The sequence below is a fragment of the Phragmites australis genome, chromosome 22 (genome assembly GCF_958298935.1).
Source record: "Phragmites australis chromosome 22, lpPhrAust1.1, whole genome shotgun sequence".
NCBI classification, from domain to species: domain Eukaryota; kingdom Viridiplantae; phylum Streptophyta; class Magnoliopsida; order Poales; family Poaceae; genus Phragmites; species Phragmites australis.
In genome coordinates, this window is record NC_084942.1 from 4,094,185 (window position 1) to 4,113,995 (window position 19,811).

A 19,811-nucleotide genomic window follows, 5' to 3' on the forward strand; every position below is an offset into this window, starting at 1 on the left:
GGGCCGCCTTAACAGGCCGGCCCACTCGCGGCTGGGCTGCACAGCTTGGCCGAGCCATGCGGCGCGCAATAGCGGCCCGGCTACCTGCGTGGGGGCACACGATGGCGAAGGGGGATCAGTGGGCGGCGGTAAGGAATCGAGGCAAAACGACACCGGAGAGCTTGCTAGAGTTGGTTTCCCGCCAGGGCTTCATGACGATGAGCGGACGCCGGGCTTCTACACGACAAGGCAGACTCAACGGTGGGCTCATCGACGGTGGCCGGCGGCAAGAGCGCTACGAGACGGCGGTTGAAGAAGGGTAGCGACGCGGCCAAAATTGGGCAGCACCTCCCGTGTACTGGGAGGTGTCAACCTACAAAGAAAAAGGGGTATGAGGCCTCTAGGCTTCATGGCACGATAGCCAGCCACACATATGCAGCACCAGCACGCCGGCGGTGACCACTGCACGGCAGCGCGTGGCTACACACTAACAGAGAGATCGGGGCAGCGACATGCTATCTACACGGACGCAAGGGGTAACTGGGAGGCTCACCGGCATCTGGGTCGAAGGAACGGGAAGGCAGCCGGTGGTGAGAAGCTGCAGTGGTGACAGTGTTGGCTCGGCTTCATGCACAAGCAGCTCCCGTCAGGCTCCGGGTGGACAGATTGCAGCACTGGGATGGTGATGTGGCCCTAGAGCTCCTCGATGGCTTGTGGACGGCTGATTGGCAATGGCGGAGGTGCGGCAGCATAAATGGCGATGACGGCGCGGTGACGTGGATGATGAAATGGGGAAAGTGAGAGAGACCAGGCGTGCTATTTATAGAGGGAGAGGCACAGCATGGCAATGCGGCTCGTGATGTCGGCGGCATGGGCAGCAAGTGTGGTGGTGAGGTGGCAGGGCAACACCCACCATTTTCCCAAGCGTGGGTGCTCTGCACCATCCATGCGCGTGTCGGGCATGAAAGTCTCGGGTGCCAGGGCTTTGGGTTGCGGGGGAGTGAGCTGAGAGAGGGGGAGTTGGAGCGGGAACGCGACGGGACAGATGAGAGAGGCAAGTGGCTTTCCGCCGTCGTGGTGGCACGGCGTTGCGCTAGAGGAGGGAAGACAGAGCCTGGGCGAGCGATGGCGATATCATCGACACATGGACAGCCACGCTCGTGCGCTGGCGTGCGTGTGAGTAGGCCAGCACGCGGGCGGGTAGGCTGGGAGGGCGTGGGGGTGGGCCGAGAGAGCGTACGAGAGAGGGGGGCCGATGCCTTGCGGGCCGAAACAGAGAAGGAGTGGGGAGATTGAGCCCAAGGAGAAAAGGAGAAAGGATAAAAGAAAATGGTTTTAGGATAAATTCAAATGTGAGATTTGAATTTGTATTTGACTTTAGATTAGGATCAATTCAATCGGAATTATTTGAATTATGAATTAGAAGTAAAGCTCTGAGATTTTGGAAGATGATTTGAATCCAATTTGAATTCAATGTAGGGATTAGTTTAGAATAAATTTTGGCTCAACTTGGAATACTTAGTCCAATTACATATATGAATGCATACATACACATACTTCCTTGTCTTTAGTTAGCTTAATTAATCATAAAAAGTTTTAATTTGGAGTGAAATTTGTAATTAATTACTGCTTCAGGCGAGATTGTCGACACGTGGACGGCCACGCTCGCGCACGGGCGTGTGTGTGTGAGAAGGCTGGCACAGGGGGTGGGCAGGCCCAGGAAGCCGCGCGGGGGGGGGGGGGGGGGGGTGGGAGGGGGATGGGCCGAGGGAGCGTGCAGGAGAGGGGGAGTTGGGCAGATGGCTCGCGGGCTGGAACAGAGAAGGCGAGGGGAGATTGAGCCTGGTGAAAAAAGGAAAAAGGGAAAAAGAGAATGGTTTTAGGATAAATTCAAATGTGATATTTGAATTAGTATTTGACTTTGGATTAGGATCAATTCAATTGGAATTATTTGAATTATGAATTAGAAGTAAAGCTCTGAGATTTTGGAAGATGATTTGAATCCAATTTGAATTCAATGCAGGGATTAGTTTAGAATAAATTTTGGCTCAACTTGGAATACTTAGTCCAATTACATATATGAATGCATACATACACATACTTCCTTATCTTTAGTTAGCTTAATTAATCATAAAAAGTTTTAATTTGGAGTGAAATTTGTAATTAAATAACATGCTTAAAGCTCAGGATGTTACTGTTACTGACTCCTCTCTCTCTTTTAAAATTTTAGATGGCCTGCATGAAGCAGACGCCCCGCAAGCAAGTTGGAGGCTTCATTCCTGCTAGAGCTCCCGCATAGGCTACTTGGGCGCTCCAGCTGCTCATGGAGTTTCACTTTCTGGACTTCGGGCGGGAAGTTTCCTCGCAAGCTTTGGACGATCCTCGAGAGTTTGGGCTACCAAGAGGCCCCGATCTATAAATGAATCAGGACCCCGCTCAACAACTACGGTTATGCTTGGATGGTAGAGGTGATAATCTTTGAGAAGCACTCGAGCGACGATGGCCACAAGGTGTATAGGATCCACTCAGCCCTAGCCCCGAGAGAGACCTTTATAGCTGGGATTTGTGATGCAGCTCGCCAGGCAGTTTTTAGTCCTCTACGAAGAGTACCACAGTACTATTCAAACTACACAATATAGCTTGTACCCGTAGCGTAGGAGTGGCAGCTTGTAGGTCAGCTTTGCCGCCACCAATAGGGACGCTAGACTGGTGGAGCAGATTCGCCTCACCGACACCTTGACCCAGGAGCTGGACATAGCCCTTGACGAGCTAGACGACGTACACCTAAGGCTCGCCAAGGCAGAGGAGAGGATTCGCACCCTTCAGGCTGTGATGACTGATGACTTAGAGGAGGACCCAGAGGAGGGGCCCAGGCTAGAGTTGCCCCGCTCTCCCTCCCGCAATAAGCTCCGCCTCAATGCTGCTCTGTGTGTTGCACCACAAGACCTTTCTGAGGGTGGAGACAGTTCCTGAGCTAGTGGTCTACCCCAATAGAAGCTTAGTGTCATTTATAGTGGTTTGTTTCATGATGTAATGGACATGTTTGCTTTCTATGCTATGAACTTGTGTATTAGGTTTGCTTTGTGTGTGTAGATGCGATGTGAAAGTTTTTTCTTTCACAGTTGTATCTGTTTTTATTCATCTATCTTTGCCATGTTCTAGTTTTCCAATATCGTGTTCTTGCAACCATCAGATGGTGAACACAAGGATACAAACAATGCTGGCACCAACAGGAACAACGCCGAAGGCAGCAACCCCAATGCTCACCCCCATGACGACAACAAGGACATGTTTCCCTCATAGAACAGGCGGACCAACCGGAACCTAGTGAACCCAATGCAGATGATGGCCATGGAGACTCAGATTCTACAGGTACTGGCGCATGACGTGGCAAGACTTCAACAGGCACCCCCAGCTTATTAGGCACTGCCACCGCCACCGCAAATGCAGCCGCATAACAAGCTAAAGGACTTCGTGAGCACCAAGCCATGTACTTTTGCACAGGTAGTCGAGCCAATGGATGCTGATGACTGGTTAAAGACAATTGAAAGCAAGTTGTAGATGTCTCAATGCACAGGCAGGAAAAGAGTCCTCTTCGCTTCTCACCAGCTTATAGGACCCGCTTTATATTGGTGGGTAGCTTACACTGCAACCCATGATGAACCCAAAGATATCATCTAGAGAGAATTCAGGGACAATTTTCTCAAGCACCATGTGCCAGCAGGGGAAGTGAAACTGAAACAGAAGGAGTTTCTTGGATTAAAGCAAGATCCCATGTCAGTGCGTGAATACCTTACCAAATTCATGTAGCTATCCCATTATGCCCCTGGAGATGTGGACACTAATGAGAAGAAACAAGACTATCTCTTAGAAGGGTTGAACTTTGGACTTTAGTATTCCCTCTCAACCAAAGAGTACCCAAGCTTCCAGAATCTTGTTGACAGAGCCTTCATTCTAGAGAAGAAACATAATTTAGGAGATGAACGCAAGCAGATGATGCAGGGTCAGTATTCAGGCAGTAACACTCGTTCTCGCTTCAACCCACCACCCACAGGATAGGTGTACCGTTAGGCAGGCCAGAACCAGCAACAGAGGGCACCCAACCAGACTTCGGGATCTTTCAGTCAGCCAAGGCAGCAGTAGCGCTCCAATTACTAGGCCCCACGCCCAGTGAACCAGAACCAACAACAAAAGGGTAGCATTGGCTAGGGATCCAGTAACATTGGCCCATGCTTTACCTGTGCAAACTTTGGGCACCTTGCAAATAAGTGTCCCAAGAAATAGTAGGGTCAAACCAAAAACCAATAGCAGAACTGCCTCGGAAGTCAACCACAACAACAGCCTTGTTAGAACTTCATGAGTGGGTGAGTCAACTACGTTGTATCGGAGGATTCCTAGGACGCCCCAGAAGTGGTACTTGGTATATTCCCCGCCAACTCTCACCCTGCTGCAGTTTTATTCAATTTTGAAGCAACATATTCCTTTATTTCAACTAAGTTCGTAGAAAAGCATAATCTGCTGATAGTCATAATGAAAAATCGGTTGATAGTCAGTTCTCTTGGCGGAGAAATAGAATCGGGGTATGTATGCCCTAAGATAACCTTGCCATTAAAGGGGTGGAATTCCCCGCAAATCTTATCATCTTGGAATCTAAAGGGATATATATTATTCTGAGAATAGATTGGTTGGCTAAGTTCAATGGAGTGATAGGATGTGCCACCAAGACAATTCAGTTGACACATACATGTGGCACCAAGGTGGAGTTCAAAGTCACAACAGAATCAGGAGAGAATATCAAGCTCAACCAGGCCAAGATAGTGGAGGAAGTCAGAGTAGTCAATGAGTTCCTGGATGTCTTCCCCGAAGAGTTGTCAGGTATGCCACCAGACTGAGACATTGAGTTCATTATAAAATTAGTACCTAGCACTGCCCCCATATATAAGAGACCATACATAATGGATGCCAACGAGTTGGCTGAGCTCAAGGAGCAAATCCAAGAGCTATTAGACAAGGGGTTTATTCACCCCAGTACCACATCCTGAGGAGCCTCGGTTATCTTCATGCCAAAGAAAGATGGAACTCAAAGAATGTACATCGATTATTGTGCACTTAATGAGGTGACCATTAAGAACAAGTACCCCTTGCCTCACATTGAATATTTGTTTGATCAGCTAAAAGGAGCATGCATCTTTTCCAAGATTGGTCTTCGGTCATGTCGGTGTATCAGGAACCGGGGGTCCCTGAGTCCCGAGGCCAGGCCAGCCGTCCGCCACGTGTCACCATCCCGCGAGGTCCCTCCTGCAGGATGAGGAAAATCTAAGTTCCGGGAGAAGGTGCTCGAGGCCACAGTCTCTGGTCCCCGAGCACCCCAGTTCCCCGATGACCCGCAGAGTCCAAGTACCAGGAAGAAAGTGCTCGGGGAGGTGCCCGCTCATCCCCGAGCACTCTAGTCCCCCGACGATCAGAAGAGCTAAGTTCCGGGAGAGAGTGCTCGGGGACCGCGCGCAGCAATCCCCGAGCGCACGGTTCCCCGAGGGCCAGCGTGAGAATTCTCGGGAGCGAGTGCTCGGGGCTGCGCGTGGCAACCCCCGGGCTCTCGGTTCCCCGAAGGGTCTGTGCAAAAGTGCTCGGGGTTGCTCGTGGCAGCCCCCGAGCATTCGGTTCCCTGGAGGATCATGCGCGAATGCTCGGGAAAAAGTCCTCGGGAAGGTAACCAGTACCCCCGAGCACCCGGTACCCCGAAGACAAAGATAGGCATTCCCGGGAGAGAGTGCTCGGGGAGGTGAACGGTACCCCCGAGCACTCGGTTCCCCGATGACCCAAAGAGGCCCCAAGGGGCCCACAGATGAGGTGTCCGCCCGTCAGAGGTCCAAGGCCGCATTAAATGAGCGCGTGTGGCCTCACATATCCAACTGCTCCCACCGCGGCGTCAGTTCCTGCCATGTTTTGGCAGAGGGGCGTGGGGCTATTAATTGCACGGGTCCCGTCCCGTATCATCCGGTGTATCTCGGGATAACGTTGCCAGGATCAAGGCGTTCCACCTGCTGCCCTGCCGTGGCAGAGGAACAAGACAGGGCGGGCATGCCGGGTGGCTCTGGGGCTGCCCGGTGGGCCCTCTCGACGGCGCCCGTTGCCAGGGCGTCCACAGTGACAAGTGACCGGACGCGCGCCGCGTTTTTTCACCGCCCCAGTCACTTCGCCCAGAGCAAATGATGACGCCTCTCTCAGTCATGGCGTCTTGGAACTTATGCCCCTTCCTTCCCGTTCGGGGTATGTTGCGGCCGGCAAGTGCATAAAAGGGTCGGCACACAGGGAGAAAAAGAGAGAGAGATCAACAAGCCCAAGCGTTCGACCGTGCCGCAACCAACGAAGAAGAGACCATAAGCATCGAGCACAGAAGCACCAAGAACAAAAACCGTAGTCCCTGCCCAAGAGCAAGGGGCTTCAAGCTTTCAGTTAGACACAATATTCTTGTAACCAGCTACATCCTTGAGGGATCACCCCCAGGATAGTTATTGCATCCATACAGGAGTAGGGTATTACGCCCCCGTGCGGCCCGAACCTGTCTAAACTCCGGTGCATTTACTTCCCTTTGCACTAGGTCGATCATCCCCCACCACCGCCCGTTGCATTTACTTCCACTTCCATTTATTTCTCCGACGAACTTATTCAGGATCATCCCCCCGGCCGAATCTCTAAAAAGGGGTCTCTCGGGATCCCTGCTACAGGAGTTAATCCTCCGACAAGTCAAGTTACCATCAGCTGAGGATTCGAGCATCGGACATTCCCAAGGCCGCTTTTGTCACCTGTTATGGTTTGTATGAGTTTACAGTGATGTCTTTTGGATTGACTAATACCTCAGCATACTTTATATACCTCATGAACAAGGTCTTCATGAATTATCTGGACAAGTTTGTGGTTGTGTTCATCGACGCCATCATGGTCTTCTCAAAGGATGAGGAAGAGCATGAAGAGCATTTGAGGATGGTTCTACAGAAACTCAGGGAGAATTAGTTGTATGCCAAGATGAGCAAGTGTGAGTTTTGGTTAAAAAAAAGTCTCTTTCCTAGGTCATATCATCTTAGCAGGAGGAGTATCTATTGACCCAGTGAAAGTGAAGGAAGTTCTAAACTAGAAGACACCGCAGACCATTTCAAAGATTTGGAGTTTTCTAGGTTTACCAAGATATTACCGTTACTTCATAGAAGGCTTCTCCAAGATTGCCAAGCCAATGATGAAACTGCTAGAGAAAGGGAAAGAATTTAAGTGGACCCCTGCTTGTGAGACCAGCTTTAATGAATTAAAGAAATGCTAATCATGCCTGACATACAGAAGCCATTCTCGGTGTATTGTGATGGATTGCGCCAATGTTTGGGATGTGTGTTAATGCAAGAAGGCCACGTAATAGCCTATGCCTCAAGGCAGTTAAGGAAGCACGTAATACCCTACCCATGACTTGGAATTAGCTGCTATAGTTCATGCACTCAAGATTTGGAGACATTACCTGATAGGACAAAGATGCGAGATCTTCTCACATCATCAAAGTTTGAAGTACATCTTCACTCAACCCGATCTCAATCTCAAGCAGCGTAGATGGCTAGAACTCATCAAGGATTATAATCTTGGAATCAACTACCATCCAAGAAAAGCAAATGTAGTGGCAGATGCTTTGAACAGAAAGGCCTATGTCAGTATGATGACTATACAAGAAAGACAACATGGATTATGTAAAGAGTTTGAGAAGCTTAATTTGGGAATTGTATCCAGCACAGAAGTAGTTGTAATGGAAGTGGTTTCTACCTTGGAGCAGGATATACGCAAGGGTCAATAAGAAGATGAGAAGATTCTAGATATCAAATAACTCATTAAGGAGGATAAGGCTCCAGGATTCACGGAAGATGAGCAAGGAGTGGTGTGGTATAAGAAAACAATATATGTTCCTAATGTTAAGTCTATTCGGGAGTCAATTCTAAGACAAGCCCATGACTCAGCTTACTCTATTCACTCGGGAAGTACCAAGATGTACCAGGATCTTAAGGATCATTATTAGTGGTACGGAATGAAACGTGAGGTAGCGGAATATATGGCCTTATGTGATATGTGCTAGCGAGTTAAGGCCGAACACCAGAGACCAGCAGGGTTACTTCAGCCACTATAAGTATCCGAGGGAAGTGGGAAGAATTTAGCATGGATTTTATAGTGGGATTACCTCGAACACAGTCCGGATATGATTCCATATGGGTTGTAGTAGATCGGCTAACAAAGGTAGCTCACTTCATACTAGTCAAGAAGACATATAAGGGACAAAGGCTCACAAAATTGTATATATCTAGGATTGTCTATATTCATGGAGTACCTAAGAGGATAGTTTCTGACCGAGGTACCCAGTTCACATTACGCTTTTGGCAGCGTCTATATGAGTCCATGGACACCAAGTTGAACTTTAGCTCAGCTTATCACCCGCAGACTGATGGACAGGCGGAAAGGACTGATCAGGTTCTAAAAGATATGTTGAGAGCATGCACTTTAAGTAACGACAAGAGTTGGGATAAGAATCTCCCCTATGCGTAATTCTCATATAACAACAGTTACCAAGCAAATTTATAGATGGCCCCTTTTGAAGCACTATATGGAAAGAAGTGCAGAACCCCAATATTCCTAAATTAGACCGGAGAAAGCCAAGTGTTTGGCCCAGAAGTCTTAAGGGATGCAAAAAGGCAAGTGCAGGAAATTTGGAACAATCTGCGGGCTGCGCAGTCAAGACAGAAGAGTTATGCGGACAATCGATGTCGGAAGTTGACCTTTGAAGTTGGAGACTTTATGTATCTCAAGGTATCCCTGTTCAGAGGTCTTCGTAGATTTAAAGTCAAGGGTAAACTGGCACCCTGATACATTGGACCGTTCAAGATATTGGAAATAAGAGGAGAAGTGGCTTATCAACTGGAATTACCACCCTAGCTCTTCGGTGTGCACGATGTGTTTCATATCTCACAGTTAAAGAAATGCCTGAGAGTCCCACAAGAGTAGCTACCAATAGAGGAGCTAAATGTGAAAGAGGATCTTTCTTATTCAAAATATTCGATAAAATTTTCGAAATGACAGAACGTGTCACCCGGAATAAAAGGATTCACATGTGCAAAGTAAAGTGGAGATATCACTTAGAAATTGAAGCCACATAGGAAAGGGAAGAGGATCTGAAGGTAGGGTTTCCCCATCTATTCTTTGATTTTTTTTTAATCTTGGGGATGAGATTCATCATAAGGGGTAGGTTTGTGACGCTCGTTCTTTGCTACCGTCTCGACCCATCTCCCTGCACTCAAAGCCCAGCCCACTCCCCAGCTCGCTCTCTCACTAGCAAGCCAGGCCTGCCTGTCAACCCAAACCTCCTGCTCCCTTCGCACCCACGTTGACGTTCACTCTCGCTGCTACGCCTGCAACTGCCAGCCAAAACCGCCATGCCCATTATCCGCCTCCACACCCCACGACTCCACAACGGCCCTGCTCCCTCTTCGCGCTATAAAATGGCCTCCATAGCACCCCGTCACCCTCCCATTCTCCCTTCACCCCGTCGCCCCAAATCACACCATCGCCATTGCCGGCCACTGAGCTCCGTCGAGCATCAACCGCCGTAGCCAAGCCCTCTCCGGTGCTGGTGCTTCTAAGGTCATCATTGGATTTACAGGAGCGCGAAGAGTCTTCTCCACTGCCCCTCAACTATGTTTCGTCACTGCATGACCTCTTTCACTAAAGTCCAATGAGTTTCACTACCGCGCACTGTCGCACGCCTTCTTCGTTGCACCTCGAGGCCCACTGACCGGTTCTTCGGCACCGTAGGACTCCGAGAAAGCTTCCCCAACCACCGTTTTCGCTTCTTTGTTATCGCAGCCGAGCCCCCGTTGAGCTCCGACCTCATCGCCACCATCTCACCGTCGTCGGCCACCACCGAGCCACCTCTGACCGCCTCGAAGCTCTTAGTGAGACCCCCTAGCTCGTATAGCTGGATTGGCGATGCTCCGGCAATGCCCATGGCGGCACCACCATTTTCCTATCACCACCGGCTGCTAAACCCTCCAAAATCGCCCTGAGCTGTCGGATCCATCGCGTGCGGTTAATATTAGAGGTTTAAATACCCCTTCACCCCTTTGAATCGTAGCCGTCGGTCGTGAGATCAACAGATTAAATTTAAATAGAGGTAGCCCAGTCGGCCTTACCACATCAGCGCCACATGTCGTAGCCACATCAGCAGCTTTGTCCGATGTGGCAAGCCACGTCGACACACCTGAGCCTGGACAGCAAGCCCAATCAACGATGACATCATGCTTACACAATAAATATATTTTTCAATACTTAAACCCTTTTATTCCCTAAAATTAGGTAATCTTATATTTAGGTCCCTAAACTTTTCTGTTTTCATAAAAATCCCTTGTTAATATTGTCATTTTACTTGTAGCCCCCTAAACTTTTATATAAGTAGAAATATATCCCTAAAATTTTACAAATAAGTCCCTGGAACTTTCTATCTTTACAATTTAGCTATTGTTCTTTTACAGAAAGGCCCCTAAAGCTTCAAACTATCATAACTTTTCTGTTATAGCTCCGTTTTAGGTGATTCTTGCGCTCACGCGATCGTAGCAGTGAGTACTCTTCGTTAGTAGGATTTTTGTAGTTTTTTTGCTACTGATTGGTGTATTGTTCTTAGATGTTTATGCTTACTTATTTACGGTGTGCGTTATTGCAATAGGAGACAAGCAGTTCGTGAACCTGCAGGACCAGACTTTAAGAGTTTGAGCAACCCGCTATTGAAAGCAAATGTCCTTGATCACATTGATCCTATTGTAGGAAAGTGTATCTTTTACTTTCTACATGCATACTTGTCAATATGAATCCTATATTTATGGTTTATTAGTACTTTTTGTGATTATCCTTATCTCTTGTGTTGCAGTCTATGTGTCACGGGTAGCAATGCTTAGTCATGTTGTCAAGTAGGGTGGGTTGAGTGTTAATCTGATTAATGGTCTATGCAACATGAACCAAGTTATGTAATCTTTTGTAGCAACACAGATCATATAGATCTAGGCAGGTTGGTTTGGTTGGTATGGTTATTGTGTGCACATTGTAAATGTGCGAGTACCTTCTTTAGATCCTAAGGATCGGTTCTTGAAGCATGTAACCCGATTGAACAGCGCAACTATGAGGCTTATATGGATACGGCTAGACCAATTAATTAGATGTTCTCCTTATTTTGTACGCACCCATGGAAGGTTGAGTAGTATAAGAGGGGGCCTCTGGAGTGGATAAAATCCCTGGTAGCGGTGAAACTTTAGAGGATGCATATGGATTTAGAGACGCTTTGTAAATGTCTTATACCGAGACCCCGGCTCTACACCCCGGAAGTGTAAAGCAAAACAGGAATCACGACTCGTGGGTAAAGTGTGCAACCTCTGCAGAATTTACCCCTGATTGATCAGTCGTGCTCATGGTCAAGAGAGGACTTAGATTTCTTCATGATTAGTGGGGATTTTGGATGGTTAGTTTTGGGCAGTCGGATGGTGGTATCCCAATAAGTTGGTAACTAGATATGGAATATCTGGTGAGTCTGGTAGTTTGATAGAATCCGATGAGCTGTTTCTTTAATGTTGGTGTGGTCACATAAAGTAAATTGGATTGCTAAGTCCTTTTTGAGTCCTAGAATAGGATGATATAGATGCAGTAAATATGAGTTAAGCCTTTTTTTATCTTAAGTATTCATGTTATGTTTTTCCACAATTGCCGAGTACTCCATGTACTTACGCTTACCTTCTCTCAACCTCTTGATGCTGCTCAGAAGGTGAGGACTTCGAGGATATCCCGACTAATAGAGCTGAGTTTTAGGCGAATGAACATGTTCTAGGTTGGCGTTCCTCCGAACAACGCCTATGAATTGATAAAGGACCTACTACCGCTAGAAGTTACCTTAGTATTTTCTTTAATACCTACGTGTTCTTTTGTAATGAATCTTATTATTATATAATAATATTGTTATGTTATCACTTATGAAATCACCGTATGTATGAAATTTGATCATAGCATATATGTGGAATATATCTGATTTGTTCTTTTGAAACCGGATGTGACAATAGATATGACACATTTTTAGAGCAGGTATAATAGGATGCTTAAAATAGGTGCTTAAAAAAAGCGGTTTTATTTTATCTTGTTATATGGGGTGGGTGCTTATACGAAGAAAGGATGCTTCAGTTTGCTTCAGGTGTGTAACAAGGACGGTTCGATCTATTTAAGCACCTGTTGCGTTGAATAGAAGAATTTTTTATACAAGTGCTTAGTGATAAATCAACGTTCTCTCTCATTAAGCACTTGTGCCAAAGCATCTTACAATGTACATATGATTATATCCTATTTATGCGTTTTGAAATCATGTAGGTTTCGATAATATATGGCATTCTTGGGAACCACTTTATGCTGAGCCGGTGGATTCAAATCCTTGTTGTATATAATTTATACACGCACGAGTGTTTTTTTTGTTAAATCTATAGGTGTGCGATAGATACACTTATGGGTGTATGAGTTTGGTGTGCGCACTATGTAATCGCAAAAAATGATAATATGTGATATTTCGTCCGGTAAAAAAAATTCCCAATCCGTGTTCTCTAATTACTATATTCCTAAGTAGGGTTGTAAATGAGCTGAGCTCGAGCGACCCTAGGTTGCCGGCCGAGTTTAGAGGCAAGGTTTAGCTTGACTAAAGTTTGACTCAGCTTGAGTAGACCCATTAATAGTTAAAATTTATAAATTTTCTTCTCTATTCCTAATAAATATATAAATTATTAAATTATTAAATAGAATAAGAGTCTCGTAAACTACGAGCTAAATTTGAGCTTGGCTCATTTAGGCTCGCAAGATTTGAGCCAGGCTCAAGTTTAACTTGAATCTTAGACAAGCAATCTGGAATTGAGCTTTTAGCAAGTCCAGTTCAAATAACTCACGAATCTCAAGATTTTTTTGACAACCCTGTTCCAAGAGTGTTCTTTATGATATAATCCCGCCCATTAAAGAACAGTACTAAAAAGCCTACTTATTATAGTCACAAAACTTGGCTAATAACCTCACCACCATCGCAGAAGCCGACTTCCCAGCCCAGGAACGTGCTCGGAATCTGGATTTTTTATTTTTTATATTTTAAATTTATAATTTTAGATAACCACTTGAAAAAATATAGAGAAGCGATACACACCTGTTGCTTTTTCAATGAACGACATATTTAAAAAATAAACATTTTATCCAATCAACGGCCGGTGGACATCTATAGTGGTTACTTTTTCCAACGGTTGCTTAAAATTACTAAATTTGATAAATTAAAATATAAAAATAAAAATCTAGAATCTGGGAGAAGGAAGACTAACGGATTAGGTAATGTCTGGTTGGTTGAATGAAGTTGAATGATATGGGACCTATCTGAATGGAATGATTTTAGATAAGGTGGTACACATATGTTATTAGTTAGATGCATATAATGGTACGAAAATATATTTGTATTATATTCATATATAACTTAATTATTTAATTGTTTAAAAGCCATGTATTATTCCATATATAACTTAATTGTTGGATGTATATGATGAGGCAAGAATATATTTAGTTGCTTAAAAGCCATATATTATATTATCAACAAACGGCTATTTAAGTACTAATCATTACTAATTCTCGTTAATTAATTATTACTAAATACCCACAATAATAATTAGTTATGATTAATAATATCTAATTGTAACTAATATTTAAAAAAATCCTTAATAACTATTAATAATCATTAATTATCACTAATCATATATAGTTAGCGGAGTTGACAGATCTGTACAGATCGGTTCGGTATTTGAATAGAATATTCCAGATATCTATTACAATTTCGTATGATTTGATTTGGTTGGATTCCACCGACGATCCTATCCGGGCTCTCCGTTTACGCCCACCCAAACACACGGTTAATCTGTTCGAGAACAGCTGACGTGGCGCTGCTCTTCCGTCGATTCCCTCCACGCCCTCTCCCCCCCCCCCCCCCACTCCCCCTCCCCACCGCCCGCCGCCCCTCCTCGCCGCCGGCAGCCGCCAATTCCCCCTCCCTTATGCGGTGAGTTCGACTGCCCCACTGGTCTCCTCGGACCCCAGTTCCCCCCTCTCAGCCCCGGAACTCTGGTGCGGCGGATTAGATGGTCGTGCCACTCACGCGTAGACGCCGGCAGTCGAGGAGAGAATGCGGACTATTGACGACGAGGGTGTAGCGGCGGCGACGGGATCCGGTTTCTGGCTTGATTTTGTGCTTGAGGTATCGGGGGGTCAGGGATTTGATTTGCGCTGTCCAATTGAGCTTGATCCAGTGATCCTGAGCTGGGAAGCAGTTGGATTCGGCCTTTGTGCTTTTTCATTCAACCGGAATGGGAACTGGGTGGTGGTGGCATCTGGTCACCGAAATAATTCGAACACTGTGGTCATGAGGCCTGATCTCCTTGTTGGTCTTTGCAGCTGTGAGCCGCGTTGATTTGGTTGATTTGGCTGGCTGTTGGTAGAGTGTGAAATGGTGGACTTCCTTCGACGGCTCGCTGCTGTCCTTCTCAAGTGCTGCGATCTTGACATACCCAATCGGCCAAAGGGCCTCGAGGATCCGGAACGGCTGGCTAGGGAGACAGTTTGTATGTTCTTTTACTCTCATCTACTTCTATAGAATCAGTTTTGTGCTATATTAGATGCTGTTTTCATGTCTCTTCCCTTTTATTCACCGGAAAAATCCTTGTCATTTTGCAGTTAATGTGAATGAAATAGAGGCGCTGTATGAATTGTTCAAGAAGATTAGCAGTGCTGTGGTTGATGATGGCTTGATTAATAAGGTCTGTAAGTAAAGCTAACTTGTTGAGCATCAAGTGCGGTGGCTGACAATTTTATAACCTATGAGGCCATGATGCCCAATCTCTCCTTGAGGCTTTGACTGTCTTATCTGCAGGACGAATTCCAACTAGCCCTGTTTAAGTCAAACAGAAAGGATAGCATGTTTGCCGATCGGGTATGTCCAAAGGAGCTTTATTTAGTGAAAATTTTGTTGTCATGAAAAAAATCCCTGTTGCTCTGTTCATGATGTCTTGTCTGTTCTTGCCCATTTATTGTGTCCTTTTGCGCTATTTTGGGTCACATTACAATTCTAGTTGCCTATCACAAAAGGATCAATGGTACACTGTGTGTTGTATGAACATTGGCATTTGGTGACGTTACACCAAGTTATCTGAAACAGCAGGACCCTGATCTTTTTAAGCTTCAATTATGTGGTCATGCTGCCACTCGCATGTTTCTGTGGGCGTGCATGCACACATATTTCTATGTGTTTGCATGTGTAATCACCCACCTGCAATTAGGCAAGGGACTGCTAAATGTAAACTCTCTGTTGTTGTTACAAATTAGTTTGACTTTCAAAACATGCTTATGTATGTTCCTTTTGGGGTGAGCTGAAGTCAACACTAAAGCGTTCTGTTTTCAATTCATTGACTTAGGTATTTGATTTGTTCGACACGAAGCATAATGGAATTCTTGAATTTGAGGAATTTGCTCGAGCTCTTTCTGTGTTCCATCCTAATGCACCACTTGATGAAAAAATTGATTGTAAGCCATCATGCTTTATTTATTTATCCTAATGCCCCCTACCAGGAGCTGATTTCATTCCAGTAGTTTCTTTTAGAAAGAAAGGTGGATTCTCTTTTCTTTCAAGCTTATCCTTGATAGTGCCACATAAATGATCGAATGATTGAGTATCCAGTCACGGTTTTTCTTTGTTATAATTGTTCAAGACATTATCTTAAGTCATTACTGCTTACCAAATCATGAAAAAGCAGTTAGCTGTTGGATTAACTAGCAGATCCTTTGATGTGTATGTGGACACAATATGCAGCTGGAACTGCTACGCATATTATGTTCAACATTTCGACAAAAGAATGAACATTGTTAATGCTGGACAGACATTCACCCCCTTGCACAAGTTAACTGGATTGCCATTAAAATCCTAGTTGTTGCAACTGGAGAATTTACTTTTGATTTGGTTTCCTGCAGAGGCCTTTAGCATATATTAGTACAAGGCCTGCATCATTGTTTTCAAGAAAATGCAAAATCTTTAGGTCTGGCAACTATTCATGGTGAAATATTTAGACTTAAGTATATGGTTAACCCATTCAATTGATTTTAAATATTGCTCGGTAGTCATTTCTGTGAGAAATTATTGTTCTTGTTTCATATTAAATCATTCATCCTTGTGATCTTACTCCTTATCAACTCGCAGTTGCTTTCAAACTGTATGATCTCAAACAACAAGGTTTCATTGAAAAGCAAGAGGTACCTTCCTTTTGCTTATTCTTTAGTAACACTTTTTTCTGTGCTATATGTTTTAAAGTATTTGATTTGTTTATTCGTGGAATGGTGCAGCTATTTTTCCTATATGTGCTACAGTACCCTATATGTTAGAGCAATTATTCATCCCCTCAAGTCATGTTCCTATTTTAGCAAATAATTCTGCTGCAATGAAAATTACGAGCAGCTGTAGACTTTTATCTGTCAATTTGAAATGGCTGAACATTTATGTGTCTAAAGTCTAAACTGAGGCCCTCATACAAACCTCTTTTTGAGGATTGTTCTTTTATTTGCTTGGAAGAAGCATATCCAATTGAGTAAATTTCATAAACTTACAGATAGTTTCGCAAAATTACCACAAAACTACAGATTTAAGTAGTAGTATTGCAAGCCTACAGATTTAATGTGCCAATGTATCACAAAACTACATATTTAAGAAGTGTATCGCAAAACTACAAATTTACTGTGTAAATTTATCTCAAAACTACATATTTAGTGTGTCAATATATCTCAAAACTACATATTGTAGCTGTGTAAAATCTACAGTTTTGTGATACTTGGCACACTAAATCTGTAGTTTTGCGATACATTGCACACTAAATCTGTAGTTTTACAATATAACTTCTAAAATTTGTAGTTTTGCGACACAAGGATGCACTAAATCTGTAGTTCTGCGATACAACTCTTAAATCTGTAGTTTTGTGACTGTTTTACCAACTTACATGTAGTTTTGTGTAATTTACTCTATCCAATTTAACATCAAGTGTAGAAAGCAGCGCCAAAAATGTTATTGTGTACCTTCTTGATTGTCAGGTCAAGCAAATGGTGGTCGCAACACTTGCTGAATCAGGAATGAATCTTTCAGATGATATTATAGAAGGCATTATCGACAAGGTATAGAACACCTGTATTTCCTTACAGGGTGTATATTTATTGAATTTATGCTTTGTCTCTTACTCCACAAATTTCATTTTCTGTGTTACTAGACATTTGAGGAAGCAGATACAAAACATGATGGGAAAATCGACAAGGAGGAATGGCGCAACCTTGTATTGAGGCATCCATCTTTGTTGAAGAATATGACTCTGCCATATCTTCGGTCAGTATTCTTGACATTTTGTCCTTTTCTTAAGAACTTGAGTTTTCTTCCGCAACATCTACTTGGGCTCCTTGCGATATGTGAACCTCAGTAAGTTACATTCTTAGGTGCTGTTTGGCATGGCTTTGAAGTCAAGCTTTTTCGCTGGAGCCAAGAAATTATCTAACACTTTGCTCCGAAACCGGGTTTTGTAGAAGCCCAGGTCCTATAGAGTGCAAAATGAACTATGGGACTGCCATATTCAGAAATTAGCTTCTAGAGCCCATAAACTGAAGATGGAGCTCAGCCAAACAGGCCATTATTGACTAATTTCCAGACCATGCTATTTCAAATAGCACAGAACTTAGACCATCTATTCCCCCAGTTTCAAAATATTTGTCCACGGGTGGAAACATTGGTGTTTTATTGTCATTTTCCTGTTACGCCTCAAGTAATATGCACATGATACTTTTGTCTTTGCATTAAAAGTTTGCCTCACGTAATATCCACATAATACATGGAGTAGAGCAAAGGCCACACTTTGCATTAAAGGTTTGCTGGAAATAACAAAAGTATTATGTGGATACTATGAGGGTCATAGCAGGAAGAATCACAAGAAAACACCATTGCTGTCTCTCAGGAAAAAATATTTTGAAACAGGTACTCTCGAGTGCATGGATAGATATAGTGAAACAGAGGGTGTATTATCATTCAACCCTTGCTTGCTACAGAGTGCTTGTTCTTCTTCATCATAACTTTTTTTTTCTGGGAAGAAATGGCGATAATCTATGCTGACTGGACACTATCATGACTGCAAATTGAAACTAAGTCAAAAATACATCATGATGCTGTTCAAGATTGACTTGAAATTGAAGGGAACAATTCTGCGTTGTAATGAAGTGGAAATTTAATACCCTATGGAATATTTTGACTGAATCTGCATATGTTATTTGACTAATATTGTGCACGGCAGTGTTGATCTTATTATAAATTACTTTTTTGAACAGGGACATTACAACAACTTTTCCAAGCTTTGTCTTCAACTCTCAGGTAGAGGATGCGTGAGATCCAAGCTCTAAGACACCATCCAAGCCAGAGCACAACAGACTAGATTCTATGGGGGCACTTGTGTGTTTTTATTTCATTTAAATGTGAATATATTGTCACGACAATATTCTTCAAGCGTGCTTTTGTATAGTTGAGTATATTCTACATTGGATCAGTATGAGTTTTATGTCATGTATTTATAAAATGTTCTTCAGATATATTGCTTATCAACTTGTATTTGCTGGCTTCTCCTGAGAAATGTGTAGTCATGTGATACTATTTTCCCGTTAAAGGAACTTGCTCGTTTTGTTGATCTTATCATCAATTTCAGTTTTTATAGATATACATTGGATAATTTCGATATGCAGGTATCCATCCATCGCTCGAGGGAAAGTACGTAGCCGGATGTGAGCATGACCTGTTATGTTTCAGTATATTGGAACTAGAACAATGCCTAGACTGCCTGTTACAAAGTGACGGTTACAACTTCTTGTGCTTGAGTATATCAGACTCGATTTGGGAAGCCAGAGCGAGACCTACTGAAGCTCGATGTAGGACGACAGAAATACATCAGAGGCATGACGCGAGCCTTAATTGGTTATATTTCACAGTGGGGTATTGTTCTTCACTTTAACCAATCGTTATACTGACTGGGAAGATATTTAGGCCCTGTTTGATATTTTATGCAGGATCCAGAGTTTTTAAGTTACAATAAAGTGATTTCATCATTTACGTTTAGTCTAAAATGCAAAATAAGATAGCTCACTTAAACATCCTAAGTCTAACCACATCTTTAGCTCTTCTTAGAGTTGAAGCTCTTACAAATATGTCCTAAATCTCATCAAACAAATATTGATCATCTACTAGATCACTATTGTCTGGGGATTGCAAAAACAGTGAATAAAGGAAATCAATTCATTAATTGAATCTTTTTCAGGACTTTGTCTACGCTTCTAAGTAGTAGAACATAATTAGATCATCATTTTCTAAGTTTTTCAAATACCGTGAATAAGACAAATCAATTTATTAACCAAATCTTTGCTAGGTCTGTAACTCCGTCTACACTTTTAATTAAAAGAACCGAATCGATCTTCACATCTCTACTACTTAAAAAAAATATAAACATATGTAGTCATCGTCGTTCTAAAACAGATAAGTTGTCCTATCTTCCCTTTCCTCCCCTTCGACCTGGGCCAAGGCGCAGCCAGCCAGCCTACCCACAACCCATGTGCAAACTCTACCTCCTCAGCCCTAGGAGCACACGCACACGCACACGCCGCCGCCCGGCCGCCCCCAGCCGTGGATCCGCTCGCCTAGGTCGTATCTC

The 19,811-nt window shown here is 43.9% G+C and overlaps 1 protein-coding gene across 2 annotated transcripts; it reads left to right on the forward strand.

Moving 5' to 3' along the window:
* The first annotated feature begins 13,956 nt into the window (after window positions 1-13,956).
* Window positions 13,957-18,733, forward strand: LOC133904913 (calcineurin B-like protein 6). Of its 2 annotated transcripts, none has more exons than XM_062346558.1 (9): window positions 13,957-14,104; window positions 14,497-14,663; window positions 14,776-14,858; window positions 14,972-15,031; window positions 15,513-15,621; window positions 16,292-16,344; window positions 17,173-17,253; window positions 17,346-17,458; window positions 18,445-18,733. In XM_062346558.1, the coding sequence occupies exons 2-9, from the start codon at window positions 14,549-14,551 to the stop codon at window positions 18,500-18,502; spliced, it is 672 nt and encodes a 223-aa protein (XP_062202542.1). In that variant the 5' UTR covers window positions 13,957-14,104; window positions 14,497-14,548; the 3' UTR covers window positions 18,503-18,733. The 2 variants fall into 2 exon arrangements, with proteins under 2 accessions (XP_062202542.1, XP_062202543.1); XM_062346559.1 differs by lacking the exon at window positions 13,957-14,104 and adding an exon at window positions 14,123-14,299.
* The last annotated feature ends 1,078 nt before the right edge of the window (window positions 18,734-19,811 follow it).